The sequence below is a fragment of the Penicillium verhagenii genome (genome assembly GCF_028828195.1).
Source record: "Penicillium verhagenii strain IBT 33310 chromosome Unknown utg000007l_segment0_segment0, whole genome shotgun sequence".
Lineage (NCBI taxonomy): Eukaryota > Fungi > Ascomycota > Eurotiomycetes > Eurotiales > Aspergillaceae > Penicillium > Penicillium verhagenii.
This window is the reverse complement of record NW_026643171.1, coordinates 3,479,528-3,497,356: the sequence shown is the minus strand read 5'-3', so window position 1 is coordinate 3,497,356 and position 17,829 is coordinate 3,479,528. Positions and strand designations below refer to the sequence as shown.

The following is a 17,829-nucleotide window of genomic DNA, read 5'->3' as shown; positions in this document are numbered from 1 at the left end:
GAACATACCTATGTATCAAATTCCACTTTCCAAGGCTGCTCTCAAGTGCTCGGCTTGGATCAATTACATGCACCTTGGAATTTCTCGAGGATCAACCTTGAGACCCACTTAAGAAGTGCCCGTAGTACATACAATCCCGCGGTGAAAGTCCCACTTTCAATGTCCCTTCCGGGAAAACAAGAAGTCCTTTCTGAGATGCAGCAGATCCGACCGATGACCTTCGCTATGCCGACACCTGAGAATAGGTCTGTGACTGCACATGTGTGGCGTTAGATTCATTCTATATATTTTTAAACTCCAAAGTAAATCCTGCCTGCCTTGACTTGTTATATATCCAAGTTCAAATTGCTCCAATTAATGCCAAGAGTAATGCTAGTCGGTAAGCACAGACCTAAAGTTCTCCGTTTCCCGTCGGCGAAACCGTCGAATCAGAGCACAATTTCCCAAGGTTGCGCCATCGCGATAAGGGCCCTTGTTCCTGATATCACTTTGGAGATCGTCTTTCTTTCTTTTCAACTCACCCAATTGCTCAACATGGAATCCGAAGCATTCGAGGATATTCAGAAGGGCGGCGGTGCCTTGCGCACCATCAAGGATTTGGCCTCAGGCGCCGCGGGCGGCATGGCACAGGTCCTTTTGGGTATGTCACCGTGTTAAATCCCCCCCCCCCCCCGCACGAGAGCACCCGGAGAGAGCACCGGAACACGCATTGAGGCCTCTCAACCCTCTCATCAAGCTCAGATATACATGGAGTATAATGGATAGTTCTTGCTAACATTCTTCAAGGACAACCTTTCGGTTTGTAATGTCCGGAACACCTGCATTGAAGTGGTCTAACCCAACCCCAGATATTGTCAAGGTCCGCCTGCAAACGACCACTCAGTACTCCAGTGCGCTGGATTGCGCAACACAGATCTTCAAGAAGGAAGGTCCCGCGGCCTTCTATAAGGGAACTCTGACTCCCTTGATTGGAATTGGTGCCTGCGTAAGTTCATTGCCATTTGCATTTCCCAACTCCCATAACGCTGCTGCTGCTGCTGCTGCTGCCCCGCATTTCGAATTGACCTTAATCTAACCTCCTTGCTATCACAGGTGAGCGTGCAATTCGGAGCCTTCCACCAGGCCCGCCGGAAGCTGGAGGAACTGAATCAAAAGAAATATGCCAATGGCACCTTATCATACGCACAATACTACATGGCCGGTTCCTTCGCCGGTGTCACCAACTCCGTTCTCTCGGGTCCCATTGAGCATGTCCGTATTCGTCTCCAGGCACAGCCCCACGGTTCTGGTCGCCTGTACTCTGGCCCGGTTGACTGTGTCAAGAAGATCTCCGCTCACCAGGGTGCCTTGCGGGGGCTTTTCCGCGGCCAGGCGGTGACTGTCCTCCGTGAGGCGCAGGCGTACGGTACTTGGTTCATGGCTTTTGAATACATGATGAACCAGGATGCCAAGCGCAACAACGTGAAACGCGAGGATATTGGAGCGGTCAAGGTTGCTACCTATGGTGGTCTCGCTGGTGAGGCTCTTTGGCTGTCCAGCTACCCACTTGACGTTGTGAAGAGTAAGATGCAAACCGATGGGTTTGGTGCCGATCAGAAGTTCGCCAGCATGCGCGACTGCTTCAAGAAGACATATGCTATCGAGGGCCTTGCTGGCTTCTGGAAAGGCATTGGCCCCACCTTACTAAGAGCTATGCCCGTCTCTGCCGGCACTTTTGTTGTGTATGTTGCCATATATCTTCCTCGTCGTCATGACACCTCCCATTGAATCATCATTGACTAATTTTTGGATTCTTAGTGTCGAGCTTGCCATGAAAGCCCTGGGTTAAACCACTCCCAAAAGACAATTGAAGCGCGCCTTTCTCTTCGTTGATATCCACAATAAAAGGTTAAACGGGAATCTATAAGTCAGGAAGATGGATGGTTCCCAATTGTATAAAGATTGAAAGTCTTGGAACGCTCCCCGGGATATCCATGCCTGGGATTATATGACAATTCCTACTTAGATGAATGGATTTGACTTTGAATTACTTCACCAGGTCTTTGGGCTTATCAAGGGTATAATATTCAAGCCAAGGTTGGAAGCAACTTCAGAATACAGATGAACATGACGAGACTTAATTCAATCGTCTCCCGAGGAAGCTCCATCAGCATCCGTCATGTGAATATCCCCTCCAGCCGTATCAGTAGCAGCTTTTTGCTCCCGCGCCTTCTGACGACGTTTAAGCTTGCGCTCACGATTCTTGCGCGTCCTCTTATCCGCATCCGCCTCCTTTGCTAATTGAACTGCCACAGCTCGCTTCCGCAGTAAAACACGCCGTTTCTTTCCCGGCTTCTTGCGAGACTTGGGTGATTTGGAAGTTGGTTCACTCTCAACCACATAAACCGGAACATCTTTGTCTTTCCGAGGTAATTTCGTTTGATGGCGTTTAAGGTGCACCACTCTCCATGCAAGATGGCAACCGGGCTAATGAAAATACCAGTATAAGTAACCTTTTAGGGCCGGCATTTGGAGGGCGTAGGGAATTCAACTCACCCATGGCTGTGACTTGGCCAAGGTTTTTATATACTCTCCTGTGACGGCCATATCCTGATATTGCCTGGCCTTTTCCGGTTGAAATTCTTGTTCTTCTGACTCGACGTTTGAACCCCATAGTGAAGGGGTGGAAAAGTAATACTGCCACCCACGGGAAGCCTTCACAAAGCGACCTGCTGAAGGGTCGCTTGAGCCTGGTGTCGGGGATCGTAATCTGATACGCAGTTTTTGTGTCCCTATATTGACTTGCCCTTTGCCATCACCCAGGGTCTTGCTTGTCGTATTGCTCTCGTTTTCGGGTTTATCTCCGTCTTTTTGAACGGCGTCATGAGGGTTTGCTGGGGTGTTGAACAGTCGAAATTCGAATTCTTCCTCGTCCTCCTCACCAGCTTGTTCTTCCAGTACATTGTTCATGTTGTCCAATTCCACACTGGCTCCAAGCAGTTCGTCAAGGTTGAGTAGCTTCCCTAACCGGGCACGAGCATCTTGCAGATCCGATTCGTTCACTGGAGACGATGCGCGAGACGAAGCCGGGGACCGAACCTCATCGCGGCGCACGCTTGAGGATTGTCAGCAAATCGGGATCCACCAATAGTTACTAGCTATTAGATAGAGCCAACATACCAGATAGCCTCTGGTAAATCAAACATTCTGTTATATGAAGGGGTGAAACTTCGGTGGTTGTCGAATTGGACATGCGGGAAGGGAAGAAAATAGGTTATCGGTATATAATGCCACGGATTCCAAAGTTACGGCCACGATTGCGGAGGGCACATGGTGGGCCAAATCAATTCTTGTTCACCGCCTTCTGCCCAGTATCGTAATGTTCCAGCTGCAGTACATACTTGCTAGGACTACTACACCTTCTCCACTTCCACCATCCTTTAACTTTGGAAGCCATTCCCACTTATATTCGAGCTTAATAGACAGTAGTTGACAGTCAAAAACATTGGTGTTGTTATAGATCGATACCAAAGACATAACACACAAATTCGATCTGTTACTTATTTTCTGCCAATCTCAAAGTTGATAAATTACCATTTAATCCTAACTATATGTCCCATCGTACGTACTAGTACACGATAGTGTTATCAATGACATCGCACGGACTTTCCCAAGCCTCCAACCTTTTGGTGTGCAACGTCTCACTCACCATTCGTCACTTCTATTCTACGCCCCAGCCTTCTCCATCGCTGTAGAAGCTTTCTTTAGTTTTATTTCGTCCCTACGTACCCTCACGTTCATTACGCTATCAACATAATCTATTTCGTCTTACCCGCCCCATCGAGGGCAACCGGGTCTCGCCTTTATTCTTGACAATTGAGAAGTTATTAGGTACCTCGTGCCGGTCGCATTGGGACCCCTCCAACATAAAAATATAAGTGACAATCACTGCTTCAGTTTCACTCGTTCTGAGATTCCGACCACCAATGGGTATCTGTGCCTCGTGCCTGGGCGGCAATCGTCATGAATCCCCCGAGGTGAGCTCCAATACCGAGCGGTCGGCATCGAGCCTTTCAATGCCCATGATATGGATTGTATTCTAAAATGTGCTGTGTTTCCCTTTTTCTAGCCCGAGTCATCCCGCCTGCTGGATGAGGATCCATATCAGGCTGGGTATGGTTACGGAGCCCTCAACCAAGCTCAGCAGGCAAATCAGCCGGATCCGGAATATGTGAGGCGCGAGAGAGAGGCGTTGGATGCCATTTGCCAAAGAACTTCGGAGTGAGTCTAATTGTCTATCAAAAATGCCCATGAATCCCTTGACTCTTCTCACTTTTCACGAATCAAACGTCTCATTCCTTTTAGCTCTGTCATCGATATCTGGTCCCTTCAACCCCAACCCCATCTCCAACCACATGCAACGCTTCATGTCCCTCGATCTACATCCTCATCCCCAGCTACAAATGATGGAAGTCAAAATCTCATCGTGACCTCTGATCAAGCATCGACAACTAGTCGCCCTAACTCGGGAGGCGCAGTGCCCAAGCACTGGGGCGAAGTCGTCGTCAACCCGAATAAGAAGCGCTCCCGACCCAACATGAAGGCCGAAAAGGATACAAGCCGCGATGTCTTCGGTGTTCTCAAAGTGATCTAGGTTTGATACTGCCGGGAAGTATCATCCTATATATGATGAGGACGGATTCTACGATTTGGGTCAACATAGAAACCAATGGCCACTAAGAGGAGAATCAAGGAATCTGACCGGAGTGGAGATATCTGATTCAAAGGGGCCACTGACCTTCTATTTCCTTATGTTTCTGTTCTCTTGATGAGAGGTGTTTTGTTCCTCTTCCCTTCCCTTTCCTTTCCTTCCTTTCTTTTCTCTCTCCCCTTCTGCATGGATCGCCGGTCGACTGTCTCACACATATATAGCCACTCATATTGTATCTCTCCTTTTTGTTGTGTCAATACCCACGGTGCAGGTCTCCATCAGACTTTTTTGTGTCTAATTTCGAATTCAGAGTTTCATCAACGTCTTTAAGCTGACGCACGCTCTTTAGGGTAAAACGACTTCTAGATAATCGGAGTACGCCATTACAACATCTACTTTTAAATCTTTCCTTCCGAGTAGATTACAAACCTCATTCGCGCAAAAATCATTGTAGCTACTAGTACACCATGTGAAAAAAGCAATCTCAGATGTTTTACCATCCATGTATGCGACGATCTTTTTTTTGTATGGGAGTTTGGCGGTCTGGATTTTCTGTCGCATTTACTCCTGTGCTTGACGCGATTTTCCGCGGCTTCCAGCAAGATCCGCAATTCACCAATCTTCTTCTTACTACTAGTACCAACCAAAATCTATGCTGTGGCAGCTTGCCAGTGAACGGGCTGTAACATGCCTGTCGGGAAGCCCCAGCTTGCTGCGAGCTTCACAAATCGCACGACGCCATACTACAGGACAGCGATGGAATAGCGCGTACACCTGGCTCACGAGAACACCGGAAGCCATTGTGAGTAAAGCGAATCTCTTTTCATTTATTTCATATTAATCGAGCTCCACAGACTTCACATGATATTGTTTCATCTTTACCATCAGTAACTCACGAGAGCAACTTATGCCATGTCCCCCTCCTAGTCGTCACGCCGAATCTCGCCCATTTGCTCAATCCAACATCTCCATTCCTTCGCGACTTTATGAACAAACTACTTCGAAATACTCTTCAAGGGCCGAATACCATTTATGCGATCGCGGCCGTTGTTGACCGGATTCCGAACAATGCCACAAAACCGCAGCTTGGGCCCTTATTAGCAGATGGTGAGGTAGGGGAATATGATGGCATATCCATGTTGATGGTCAGGGAAGACGATGTACAATGGAAAGCCACGCCACCTCGTCGAATTGGAAGCCCAGCTAGCGAAGAAGCTAGCCTTACGGTCTCTGTTAGGGATGAATCATCCGTTCACGCGGTCGGCCTACGCCTTACCAACACCGTCTTCATCAATGGAAGCGAACGAACCTTCATGGGTATGCGCTGGATTACAGAAAATGATGAATACGTCTTGGAAAAATGTACAGATCTTGCAAGCTGTGTTGTCGGATCTACACAAGGAAATGTTCGCCCGAGGATGATGCTTCCGCTAGAGCCGGTCACTCAGCGACGAAAGGTGATAACAGGAATGGGGAATATCCTGCGACAGCTAGCAAAATCGACTGACGGGTCTTCAAATGAACCAATGCCTGCCTCCACTGAGCTGGAGAAGGAGCTTCCACGGTATATTGAAGATCATAATATTGCCGATCGAAGAGTTTCAGTCTGGGCTTTGGTCGAGGCACCTGACGTGGAGATTGCCCATCCCAATTCTTCCATCCCAGATCGGCTCACACGGTCACTGTCGCAGGGAGGTAAATTGCATCGCGTCATGAGTGGTGGAGGTGGTTGGGGAAAGAAGCAGGGCCTTCTCTCCTTGGATCCAGAAGTTGCCTTCCCAGCTATCACTCGCCATAACAAGGCTGCCAGCCTGGATCAACTGTTTGAATCAGAGTCCAGTGCCAATGAACCTCTGAAGATGCCATCATTTCTGCAAAATGGCTTGATCGGAGAGGATCTTTCCCATCTCTCCCAGGTTGCCAATCCAGGAGATTTCATCCAGTTTTTTGTGGCAGTAGAATCGGCATCATCCCTTGTGCTCGAGAGTCAAGAAGGATTGTCATACTCTTTTGGCATGGTTTCGGATCCCGAAGAACTGCAAGCCCGAGGAGCAGCCAATGGAGAAGAAAAGCACCTTGAAGTTATCGCCGACGCGTTTGGTGCCATGTCTGAGAAGGCTATCACATATTCCCAACCAGTGCTCCAGGGCAGTAAGGTCATTGAATCCAGCACGAAGTTGGACATTCCAGGGTGCAGAGTAATCCTGCAGTCTAACAGATTATAAATAAATTAAATCTTGGAACTAATGGTGATCTTATTCATATCTATTTACTATATAAAGCTGGCACCCGATTGAGAACCCAGACCACGAGAATCAACATTTGAAACCCAGACTTCCTAGCGTAATCACAATGATGGGGATCCCCGGGAATCTTGCCCCGAGGATTGATGGTGCAAATTTGGGACTACGATGAGTCCAGAACGGACGCGTGCGGTGAATTGAACGTTCCATTTATGTTTATTGGAGAATAGGTGCAGAAGAGGTTGTATATTGATATTTCCGAATTATTGTACATGGGCCCGACACCGAATGGACCTGCATCTCTTGTGCGTCCCCCCCCCCCACTATCTTTGATTTGTTTTCGAATCATTCGCACGTCAACTGGTATGAGTGGCGATGTCCCTGTAATGTCGGTTACTAGCGAAATGACTTCAAAGTATCGGGACTCAGGTACTGTGAGAAACCTTCTCTAGTTTTTTTTTTTGTGTGGGTTTGGTGATATGGTACTTCCAAATCCACCAAACTTATAACAGGGCGAGCTTATTCCAGACAAATTCCATATACGTTCATCGGTATTAAAGGCCCATCTTTCTTCGAGGCCAGGCCAACGAATCTGCCCACTGATTACTTCCTGGTTGCAAGATAAGCAAAATTTCAGAGACGAGCGCCCGACCCGAGTTGCGAGCCCACCACCACTGACCATCTAGCTCCCCTAGTAGTACACCCCAGTGCATAAGTATCAAAAGGGCTAATGGCTGGCGGCGCCGCACGTTGTCAACAAACTCTTTGTCGACAGCGGCGAGCCAAGACAGTGTGTTTGCTGGCCCTCTAGCATTGCTATACATTGTGAAGCAGTGATGCAGATGAGAGATTACATCTTTGTTAATCCGATACTGATCTTTATCGATAGTGGAAAGAGTCTCATCATTCAGCATGGCGAGTCGATCCAGAGCATTTTGAGTCACGCTGTCCAGTGCTGGCACATCGCTCTTAATGCCCTTCTGGTGCGGGTATAGGTCGAGCTTAATCCAAGGTTGACCAATGGTAATGATGTTCTTCACTCCCTGGAGGAGCTCGAACAGGACTATGATATTCTCCGTCATATTCAAGCTCTCCCCACGTGTCGCACTGACACGCGGCAAGGCAATACCAAAAACAGTTGTGATGATAGACTGTGCTAGCACCGCTTCACAATTCTGTTCCGTCAAGTGATCAATGGAGGCACGAAATGGAGCAAAGGTGAGGTTATGATAATGTAAAGCCGTGTCCATGTATACGAACGATGCTGGCGGGTCCAAGGTGGAGGCGATGTGCAATGCCGCTAGCGCCAATATGCCATTCATCAGGAATTCAAATTGCAAGGCCAAGTGCGGGACATGTATCTGCCATACTTGCATTTCCGATTCGCTGGTACTCATAGTACGGTAGGTATCCGTAGCAAAACGATGCATTAACTCCAACTCTCTCACGCCTGACACAGTGGATGTGGAAGTCGAGGATGGACTGCCTGGAGCAAGAGATCGTGGAGAAGCGGGATCTTTCTCTTTCGCCAATATGGACAATGCCGAGGCTCTTCGTCCCACGCTGGACACATCTTTCGGTGAAGCTTTCACGTAGGTACAGTCAAGCTCGCGGGAAATGCAGTTGGCGCAAGGAGGCCCCGTCTCGTCACACTACGACCGTTAGGAACTTTGTATTCTGCATGTTGGGGAGACAAATTCACTGACCTTGACACGCCGTCTTTTACATTGATCGCACCCACTACGGCTTTTTGTATGCGCCCGACGAGGAGGCATGGCGAAGCTGATTGGGACACACTCAAATATCATCCCACGTCACTTACATTGCGAAGACAATGTTGGCACGTGATAATATCCGGACGATCCACGAGTAAAGCCGTTATCTCCGGTCAGCTGGTTCATGCCACCTTCATCCGAACCACAACCTGGACACCCCCATAGTCTACAACTAGTAGTAAGTATTACCTGGTGCATATTTTGCTTTACGACTTGAGGAAACGGTCCTTGTATTATGATACGCCCCGACTGGACACTTGAACATCCTTCAGTAACAATTGGGTCAAGAATGACAAAACCCCCCAAAAGAGTCCCGACCGGATCTATATATACATAAATGGTGAAGATCGGTGCAGCCTACCAACAATTCAAATATTGTCTTCTCATAACCTTTGGAACGGAATACTAGGTTTTCTTAGATACGTTTCAAATATTTCTCGAACATTTGAACGCGATCAAATATAATTATGTATCGGAATCAACCAAAGCATCTATTGATCCATTGATGGATTGATTGATGGATCAATTGATTGTACTTCACATGTGCAACATTGAATATTAGCACTCAAGCACTTGAGTGCTTGTGGTCTTGGCTTACTCAATGTATCAATCGTTCCAAGTTGGGTTGTTCAAAGAGTTCATTCAACAATGTTTGAATATTGTTGAGTCATAATCAAGTGAATCCTATATAGACAAAAGTTCATTACTGACAGTTTCGTATCCTCGAGGTCCGCTAATTCGCCAAATGTACAGATTCAATGACGGATATCCCATCCTACTGGCTTCCAATCTTCATCTTCATCTTTCTCGTTATGCCTCCTCTAGAATGATGGCAGTTTCCAAAGTCGGTCTTCCAAGAGCGAAGAGCCTACTTGCGGCGACCGGACATCAGCACATACATGTCCATCGGTTTGATGCTAAAGGCACCGTTGACCTGGAGCTCGTAGTTCGGATCCTCCAGCTCGAACGTGACGTCCTTGAGAATGCTAGCCAGAGTGAAGAACGACCACTGCCAGGCCCACAATTTACCAATGCACTCGCGCTTGCCGTTGCCGAAGCCCTTCTTGGCGGCAGCGGGCAACTTGTCCCACTTGTCGCCAATCACCTGCTCGGGTTTGAAGGCCAATGGGTCCTCAAATACAGCCGGGTCGCGGTTCACTGCACTCAAAATGGCAAGCATGGGCTGGTCGTAAGGAATCTGATATTCTCCCCCACCGAGGAGCACGGGGGTCTTATCCTTTTTGTCTTTGCGTGGGATAGGTTCAATATTGAAGCCAGGTGCGGCGGCAGAGAGACGGATTGTCTCTCGAAGAATGGCCTCGACATAATTGAGCTGCTTCAAGTGGGAAAGATCAATTGGACCTTCTCCAACGACGGAGTCAATCTCATCCTGTCCCTTTTTCAGGGCTTCGGGGTTATTGCTGAGGTAGTAGACCGCGTAGGTCAGTAGGTTGGCAGCCGTCGCAGCACCAATGAAGATTGAGATAATTTCGTCCACCACCTGCGAATCTGTGAGCTTGAGCCCACTCTCAGGATCCACACCATTCAACAATGCATCCATCATATCCTTGCGCGCCAGTTCTGAGTTATTCTTCCGGCGGTTCACAATATCGGTGGCGTAGTTGCGCATGGTCTTGGTGAAGGCTGAGAATCGGCCCTGGTATAACCAGTTCAGCGGCTTTGGTCGGTTCGGCCGCTTCAACGCTTCCATGGTGGCACCCTCCCATGCCTCAACCATGGCCCACGCCTTTTTCTGAGTCTCATCTTTTTCACCCAGCACGTGTACTCGCTCGTTGAAGAAGCACTTCATGCAGGACGCCAGCAGGATCAGATCGAGATCGTCACTTGCCTTGACACGTTGCTTAGTGCCTGCGCTCCATTTCCTTGTGAGATCGGGGACGACTTCCATCATATCATTGTATACACTATCGGTCGCTTCCTTGGTCAGGAGGGGCATCATGATTCGGTGCGCGACCCCCCAGTTCTTGTCGTCGTTATCTGCGGTGAATAGACTGTCGTGCACAGAATACCGAATCTCGACGACCGGGCCCTTGACACACTTGCGGAATCGGGTCTGATCGCAGATCTCGTCGAGCAAAGCGACACTGCATATGAACACCAGTTGGTTACCCAGCACGTTGATCTTGAAAATAGGACCTGAATAGTGATTGTTAGTTTTGCAACCCAATAAACCATGCAATCTTGTTCAAAACGGACCATATTTGCTGGCCAACTTGTTCAGAGAACTCCATGTCTCATTGGGGTTAACATCGAAGATGTTGCCCAGAATGGGTATACCGGGCGGGCCAGGAATTTCAGTAGACATGTTGTCGCCAGGAAGAGGATAAAAACCAGAAAGTACTAGTATTTATACAAGAGAGCAAGGGAAGACGAATGAAATAGGACAGCTGGTATTCGTCAAACTCGCCTTACGGGTTGTGATTGAGTGAGAAGCAAGCCAAAAATGAAGAGGGAGAGAAAAAAAATAGCCAAATGTACCTAAGGGGTGGGGAGAGCAGGGACCTCATTAAAACCCTCAGCTTTCACGCTAAATCCATCAATCTTCAGCTGGTGTGGGGTTGTTCTCCCCTGCGATCAACAGATCATACTTGTACACCAATCATCAGAAGTGAGAGGGGGTTGGTCAAGAAGAAGGAACCCCCCACTGACCCCCCATCGTTCACCATCGGTTCGTTCTAGCTGGTGGAGATCGGCACGATCGCAATGTAATAGTACAGATTGAATGCCGATCAGAACCAAGATTGGCAGTGGGACAAACAATCCTGGATCCCATCTGCAGCCATCTGGGTCACGGGCTGTAGTGCGACCACCCAAGGGGCAATGGGCTTCGTCAGAATGGTCAGCTTTGCGCCACTCCAGGGCTGCAGGGTTTTTTCTTTTGGTTTGTTTCCACGCGCCCTAGACCGCTCTTCATATTTGTACAGGCCAGCTGGTGTTGACAAGGTTCTAAGCATAATATTTCCTTTTTTTTTTTTTTTTTTTAAAAAAATTATAAAAATACAATAAACAAGCTTGAAAAATTGGGAAAGAGATTGGAAATCCTCGGTATGACTGGCCAGCTGGCTGTCACAAGCACGGCTTATAAGTGGGTCTTAATGTGGTTGCTACGGAGTACAACCTTGACAGGGAAGACCTGACATCATTGCCAAGAGTCTTATGTACTAAAGTCTTCAAATGTTCCGGAGTACACATGTGCATGTTTTTTCCTTTTTTCCTTTCTCTAGTTATATGTATGGCATACTATGTAGTAGGTACCTTAATAGGTACTACATCTACTGGCTTGGCTTGAAATCTATTTCTTCGGCCAATTGCCCTTCTGAAGCAGCTTCTACCCCTGTAGGTGAGATCGCCAAGTCCCTCACATCAGAAGGTCCAGAAAAGTGTTTGGCTGCTGTGGTAAACCAGGTTATAAAGCTCACCAGTGTTACGAGTCCAATTGCTGCACAGGTATAGTTCATTGAACTTGAGGTGACTGGAGCCTCACTGGGGAAATTGAAGGTAATTGACCCTAATGAGAGGAAAATTAGTCCGATCGTATTGACTCCGATAGAGACGGACGTGGGAAGTGAGTATGGCCCGGTGAAGGTGGATGTATAGTGACCAAAAATATAACCAAGGAGTCTTGCTAGCAGGACAAGACCATAGGACACGTCTAATAGTCATTTCCCAAATTTGGTTAGCGTATATCTCATCCATATGTAAATTCATATTTCCCTGCTTTTCTTTCCTCTTCCTTCAAATCCGTCATACCATCTGGATGTTGACTTACAGAAACCCGTGGTGGCAATTGATATCACAGTTTCAAACCCCGTGACGGTGCCAAAGTAGATTGCGTTCAGAGCCAGTTGAACGATCAGAGTCAGACAAATGGCACTTACAGGTATCTTCTGCTTCGGTTCGACTTTGGACCAGAATTTCGAGAACGGTAGTCCGTGGTCGCGCGCGAATGCATACACAGATCGGGACCCTTCCGCCACGAGACTCACGGATGCGACGACAATGATCACAGTCATCATACTAGCCAAGATGCAGGTTCCGGCTTTGCTTTGAGTCGAATCATAAAAGATTTGAATCACTGGTACTCCCGTCGTGGAGTTTGCCGTGCTAGCAATGTCACCCATGCAGAAGCATAAGGTAAGAATGAAGAAGAAACCAGTTACGGCACCCATGAGGACGGCCAAAATGATGGCCTTTGGGGCATCTCGACTCGCATGGGTCATTTCTTCCGTCATATGACTGGGGGCGTCATAGCAGCACATACCAAAAAAGCTTTGGAGGATGCCAACGATCGTCGCCATGGCCGCGCCCAAGCCAGTCGTGTTGCGAAACTCACCAAAGACAAAATTTGCACTCTGCTTATGGTCATTAGTCGCGAGAAGCGTGATGATGATGATAATGAATGATGCAATATTCCACACCAAAATCATCCTCGACAAGCGATGTAATGCATGGGGAGCGAAAATATTGATAGCGAGGGCCAATAATGCCACGGCCCATGCAACAAGAACAGTATGCCATCTCTCGATAGTATACTCTGGGAAGACGAGGTTGGCCATGCCTAAAATGAAGTTGGACGCCACAGAATTATTTACTGCGCCCATGGCCAAAATACCTGAGAAAGAAATTAGCTTCTTAAATACCTGAAGTTCTGGGGATTCCACTAAGCAGCCAACATTGAAACATTCAAAAATGTTGAAGGACGGGGCTACCTACCAACCAGCATGAACCACCCGGTGATGTATGACAATTGTCGAGATACTTTGGGCGGTGCTAGCATAGCCACCCATGAGTATTGCCCTCCACTAACTGGCCATCTTGCACACATCTCAGCCATGGCCAGGGCAATAAATATTGTGATGACGCAGACTCCTATCCAGCCAAATATCATCACTGGTGGCCCACCTGCCTCAACGCCAATGATGAAAACGCCACTCAACGCAGTCCAACTGATTGAAACGAGATATCAACTTAGTTTTCCACCAAATTGCAACCGTTGTCCACCGAGGGTACATACCAAGTCACAATGCTGAAACTAAAGCCCACCATATCAAATAAACCAAATGAGCGCTTGAACTCTAAGCTTGAAGGTAAGTATCATCACTTCAATATTTGCGCTTTCTTAGGATTCAATCCTTCTTCCATGATGTGGAGGGGGGGGGGGGGGGGGGGGGGGGGGGGTTCTTACCTTGTTGGTAGCCGAGGTGCTCAAGGGCAACATCCTCATCGGACGAGATGTCGAAAACGTCTTTCACCATTTTAGCATTTATGTTAGGAACATTGAAATTGAACTCCGGTAATTCATGGGAACCTTTGAATGGAGGGGAAGAAGCTCATATGTACTTGCAGCATCCGCAGTTTGAAACGTTATCATGGCTTGATAGGCAAAAGATAAGAGCCATGATCTAATAACGGATAAGACTCGATCGGAGATAGCGACATGTTTCAATATAAACCATGAGATAAAGATTTCTGACAAGCCATTTCACTTGACCCATCGGCTGATCCGACAGTATACTAGTACTCAGTACTTGAGATGGTACGTCCCTAGTAGGTATTGTACCAGAGAACATACCACCATCAATTTACCTGGCATACTCTGTATTCAAATGTTCGAGCTATACACTAGAGGCGAAGACGAATTATATGTATTAATAGGGTAATAGTGAATACACATGTACAAGAAGAATAAGAAACCATGGTGACTAGTAGTAATCACCGGGGGTTGTTTCTGTATCGTTCTTGGGTTGTTTCTGTATTAAAATCCCAGGGTAATAAACATTTAAACCAGAGCCAGTTAGCCAATGAAAGAAACAGTAGCTAGTACCTCTTTTCTAACACTCTGAAGCCATAAACCTTTCAAATGCTCTTTAAATCTGCCCAGAGCTTGGTGGTGCCTGAATCATATCAAAAGGGTTTTCACCATCATCGCGGAGAAGCCCCCAAAGTGAGACACGCGCAAACCAAATCGAACGATAACTGTTGTTCTTACAGCTGAATTCTTTTCGCAATAATCTCCGATCCTCTTCAGGAATCACCGGGGTGCCTCTCGCTCTTTGGCAACATCCACATTGAAGGGTACAATGTCCAACTCCAAGCTTGCGGGTTTGATCAACATTGCGATTGAGACAGCAGCCACAACTCCGAGCACAACAGCCTTCCCGGCCAGCACAATCCTCAACAAGTCTTTTGTGCATATACCATCTAGGATGGGATCTCCATAGAACAAATGCCCGAGATTGAAACCCTTTGGTCAGAGAACTCCGGTAATAGAACCATCTTTCGCTAAGGACGTGGAATCTGATGTTTAACATACGTAGTCTTTCCTTCGAAATGTTTGCCTCTCCGCTTGAACTATGAGTTCTCTGTCTGATAGATATCTCTTCTTGAATCACTTCGCGAAGTTCTTGTTCCACATCGAGAAGTTTAGGCGAGTCATCAATATATTTTCTGGGCCAGAGAGGGCAGAAGTGGTTATCATAACGGTATTTCTGGAGGGCATGAACATTCCCGGACTTTGCTAATCGGGCTTCCTCGGCGTCCATCTCCTTGATCAAGTCTGGTTGTAATGGGTGTTGATTCCAAAATGGCATTTTTGTAGTTTGAATATGATCAATTGTATGAATCAAGATGAATCAAGAAGATTCTTAATTATTTTCCTATCTACTTTTTCCTAGCTTGTGGTGACGTAAACTTAGGCCTCCGCTCCTAATTCGTGTTTTCAAACTTCTACTAGTATAGCTCCGACTCTAGAAAGAGACAAACATTTAAAGAAGACTTCAAAGAAAGATAAACTATGATGAAGTTTTGGTAACCGCTACCAGTCCAAGTATGGCACGTCCAGATGTCGGAAACAATCCACTGTCTAAACGCGTCCGAGGGTAATATTTCATCCTTGATGCCCGATTTATATGTATGAAGTTTTACTTGCAGTTTCATGCTTTCAGATGTTTGCAAATGAATGATATTTAGTCACAAGCAGGCATTTAAACTTGATTGAACCTACCTTTTTTGAAGTTTATATATTCAAATGTTTAGTACAACATGTGCACATGTGGCGGCTACTAGCGATACGATGACCCCCAGGTGCCTGTAAGTGACCCCTTGGGCCCACATATTACTTGTTCAAGCTCTTTTCAAATGTTTCATATTTATTTTGTCGGCGCTAGAACCCGCTCCGGGCACGCTCGGTCCTAAAAATTTCACTAGCGTCAATAAGCCGAGAAGAAAAAAAAGGGTCTCAGAAAGGCTAGTGGACTTTGCGGCTTTTCAATGACACCCTTCCAAGGACCAACATTTGAAGGTTAACCTTTGATGCATGTTTGCAATAACCCAGGGGGGTTGAAACAGAACATTAGTGAGTTTCTCATGTACTTCAAAACATTCGAACATTTGAAGCAGATCTGGTTTTTTATTCATATTGATCCCGATGTTGATTAAATTAAACATTGAATATCCTAGACGAAATGCCCTCCAGAGCTCATTGAGAATATTTCATCGCTTCAGGGGCTTGATACTTGGATTGAAGGCGTGTGTATTGAGTCTCCACCTCTTTCTCTTGCTGCACAAGCAGACAGCATGGGCAAAAGCAGGCCGCCATGCAATCATTGCAACCAGAGCCACTAATACCGAATTTTTGTCGGGTATGGCGACGTTTGAACATAAGGGGAACCCAGCACAAATAACAGTAATTGGATGCAAGGTAGATACAACACTGAAGTTCTCAGTATTTTGTTAGCATGATGGCCTCCAAGATGATCGGGGGTAGAGGCGGATCTGGGACACACATCACCGTTTATGTAGTTACTCTCTTTGAGTTCAGGGTCTCGCAGTCGAGAGGATGTTCTCCCTAGAAGTGCACAAGGGCAAAAAGTCGCCAGCAGGCCTAGACATCTTGTTAGTGAACTTGAGTGGGAGAGGAGAGATGGGGAGAATTTGGGGCTTCACATATGCTTGAGGGAGAGAAGCAGTCCCAGAAGGAATTGGACCATTGATTGGAGTCCTGTGGTTCTTCCATTGAAATTTCTTCTTTCTATTGATGCCTCTCTCTCTCTCCCTCTATCATGTAGTCTTTCAATGTTGTTGAGAGTATGGAAAATAAAATAAAAATCCTAACGTATTACACTGAAAAGAGAGTTCAAAGGCATGGACTGTCTATTTATTGCATTCAAAAAGAGAATAGCCAAATCTAGAGCCCCATCCTAAATTATTGGAGACCTACATGCATGTATACGAAGACCTTGTGATTTACTCCGTACAGAGGAGTGTGAACTCATCAGATTTAAACCTTGGAAGTACTTGGAGACCAATGAGATGTTCGATTTGGTGGGGTATTCAGGGGCCAGCTCTCGCGCCCAGCGCCTCATAAAGCGCCATGCAATTTCACGAGCGCACGGAACACCGCCATGGATCAATAGGGGGGGTTTTTCACACTGAAAACTACTCCATACAAGTTGTTCATTCCACTAGGCTGTTGAACATTAAAGGTTTTGGATTTGAATACATAAAATATCTGAAATCACCAAAAAAAGTAAGAATATCAATAACTAAGCTTCATTCATGTTGCATGTCTCATCGAAAAGAAAAAAAAAATTATAACAAGTTGATATCTATACACGGCATTCCCCATGAGTCACAATCCTCCATTCTCCATCAGAAGCTTGACTCCACGTTGTATGCGAGGTGATTGTGTACTTCTTATTCTCCCTTTCGGCATGAACCTTGCAGGTCACCGTCGCAGCCATCAGACCCATGATGAAAATGCGAACTTCGTCGATGCGATAACTATCGAACCGATTAAATGGAGGTCTCAAGGCCTTTCGGAATTTGTCATGGTCCTGCAGGGTCAAGACCTCCTTTTTCGGGAACATGAAGTTGGCGTCTGGGTTGCTCAATTTGATTAATTCAGAAGCAGGGTCAGCGCATGTAACAGCTGTCCAGAGTGCAAGTTCTTTATCGGAGACTTCATCGCGGATTCGGTCGTGGATGTCAGGCATGGTGGAAGTGGGGAGTTCAATTGTTGCGAATGATTCTAAGGTCGAGCAAAACGGTTAGTGGATCAGATATATGTGGCCGCTGACCTTCTACTTTGAAGACATACCAG

General features: G+C 46.8%; 10 protein-coding genes across 10 annotated transcripts; 3 read left to right on the top strand and 7 right to left on the bottom strand.

Annotated features, from left to right (window-relative positions):
• Window positions 1-534: 534 nt before the first annotated feature.
• On the top strand, window positions 535-1,828 carry N7466_007955 (uncharacterized protein; the record flags this gene model as incomplete). The annotated part of the gene is made up of 5 exons (XM_057167344.1): window positions 535-640; window positions 787-798; window positions 849-985; window positions 1,093-1,721; window positions 1,798-1,828. 5 exons carry the CDS (start codon window positions 535-537, stop codon window positions 1,826-1,828), a joined length of 915 nt encoding a protein of 304 aa, XP_057020385.1.
• A 293-nt stretch (window positions 1,829-2,121) lies between these two features.
• N7466_007954 (uncharacterized protein) lies at window positions 2,122-3,185 on the bottom strand (the record flags this gene model as incomplete). Its single annotated transcript, XM_057167343.1, has 3 exons — window positions 2,122-2,466; window positions 2,536-3,094; window positions 3,160-3,185. 3 exons carry the CDS (start codon window positions 3,183-3,185, stop codon window positions 2,122-2,124), a joined length of 930 nt encoding a protein of 309 aa, XP_057020384.1.
• Window positions 3,186-3,965: 780 nt separating this feature from the next.
• N7466_007953 (LAMTOR1/MEH1 family protein) lies at window positions 3,966-4,633 on the top strand (the record flags this gene model as incomplete). The annotated part of the gene is made up of 3 exons (XM_057167342.1): window positions 3,966-4,016; window positions 4,109-4,260; window positions 4,345-4,633. 3 exons carry the CDS (start codon window positions 3,966-3,968, stop codon window positions 4,631-4,633), a joined length of 492 nt encoding a protein of 163 aa, XP_057020383.1.
• Window positions 4,634-5,342: 709 nt separating this feature from the next.
• Window positions 5,343-6,915, top strand: N7466_007952 (uncharacterized protein; the record flags this gene model as incomplete). Its single annotated transcript, XM_057167341.1, has 2 exons — window positions 5,343-5,492; window positions 5,545-6,915. 2 exons carry the CDS (start codon window positions 5,343-5,345, stop codon window positions 6,913-6,915), a joined length of 1,521 nt encoding a protein of 506 aa, XP_057020382.1.
• Window positions 6,916-7,487: 572 nt separating this feature from the next.
• On the bottom strand, window positions 7,488-8,708 carry N7466_007951 (Zn(II)2Cys6 transcription factor domain-containing protein; the record flags this gene model as incomplete). The annotated part of the gene is made up of 2 exons (XM_057167340.1): window positions 7,488-8,585; window positions 8,640-8,708. The coding sequence occupies 2 exons, from the start codon at window positions 8,706-8,708 to the stop codon at window positions 7,488-7,490; spliced, it is 1,167 nt and encodes a 388-aa protein (XP_057020381.1).
• Window positions 8,709-9,576: 868 nt separating this feature from the next.
• N7466_007950 (uncharacterized protein) lies at window positions 9,577-11,034 on the bottom strand (the record flags this gene model as incomplete). The annotated part of the gene is made up of 2 exons (XM_057167339.1): window positions 9,577-10,865; window positions 10,926-11,034. The coding sequence occupies 2 exons, from the start codon at window positions 11,032-11,034 to the stop codon at window positions 9,577-9,579; spliced, it is 1,398 nt and encodes a 465-aa protein (XP_057020380.1).
• A 967-nt stretch (window positions 11,035-12,001) lies between these two features.
• N7466_007949 (uncharacterized protein) lies at window positions 12,002-13,984 on the bottom strand (the record flags this gene model as incomplete). Its single annotated transcript, XM_057167338.1, has 5 exons — window positions 12,002-12,381; window positions 12,499-13,341; window positions 13,443-13,675; window positions 13,744-13,804; window positions 13,915-13,984. 5 exons carry the CDS (start codon window positions 13,982-13,984, stop codon window positions 12,002-12,004), a joined length of 1,587 nt encoding a protein of 528 aa, XP_057020379.1.
• Window positions 13,985-14,760: 776 nt separating this feature from the next.
• On the bottom strand, window positions 14,761-15,319 carry N7466_007948 (uncharacterized protein; the record flags this gene model as incomplete). Its single annotated transcript, XM_057167337.1, has 2 exons — window positions 14,761-14,930; window positions 15,043-15,319. 2 exons carry the CDS (start codon window positions 15,317-15,319, stop codon window positions 14,761-14,763), a joined length of 447 nt encoding a protein of 148 aa, XP_057020378.1.
• Window positions 15,320-16,206: 887 nt separating this feature from the next.
• N7466_007947 (PLAC8 family protein) lies at window positions 16,207-16,609 on the bottom strand (the record flags this gene model as incomplete). Its single annotated transcript, XM_057167336.1, has 2 exons — window positions 16,207-16,440; window positions 16,514-16,609. 2 exons carry the CDS (start codon window positions 16,607-16,609, stop codon window positions 16,207-16,209), a joined length of 330 nt encoding a protein of 109 aa, XP_057020377.1.
• Window positions 16,610-17,335: 726 nt separating this feature from the next.
• Window positions 17,336-17,722, bottom strand: N7466_007946 (uncharacterized protein; the record flags this gene model as incomplete). Its single annotated transcript, XM_057167335.1, has 1 exon — window positions 17,336-17,722. One exon carries the CDS (start codon window positions 17,720-17,722, stop codon window positions 17,336-17,338), a length of 387 nt encoding a protein of 128 aa, XP_057020376.1.
• Window positions 17,723-17,829: the final 107 nt, after the last annotated feature.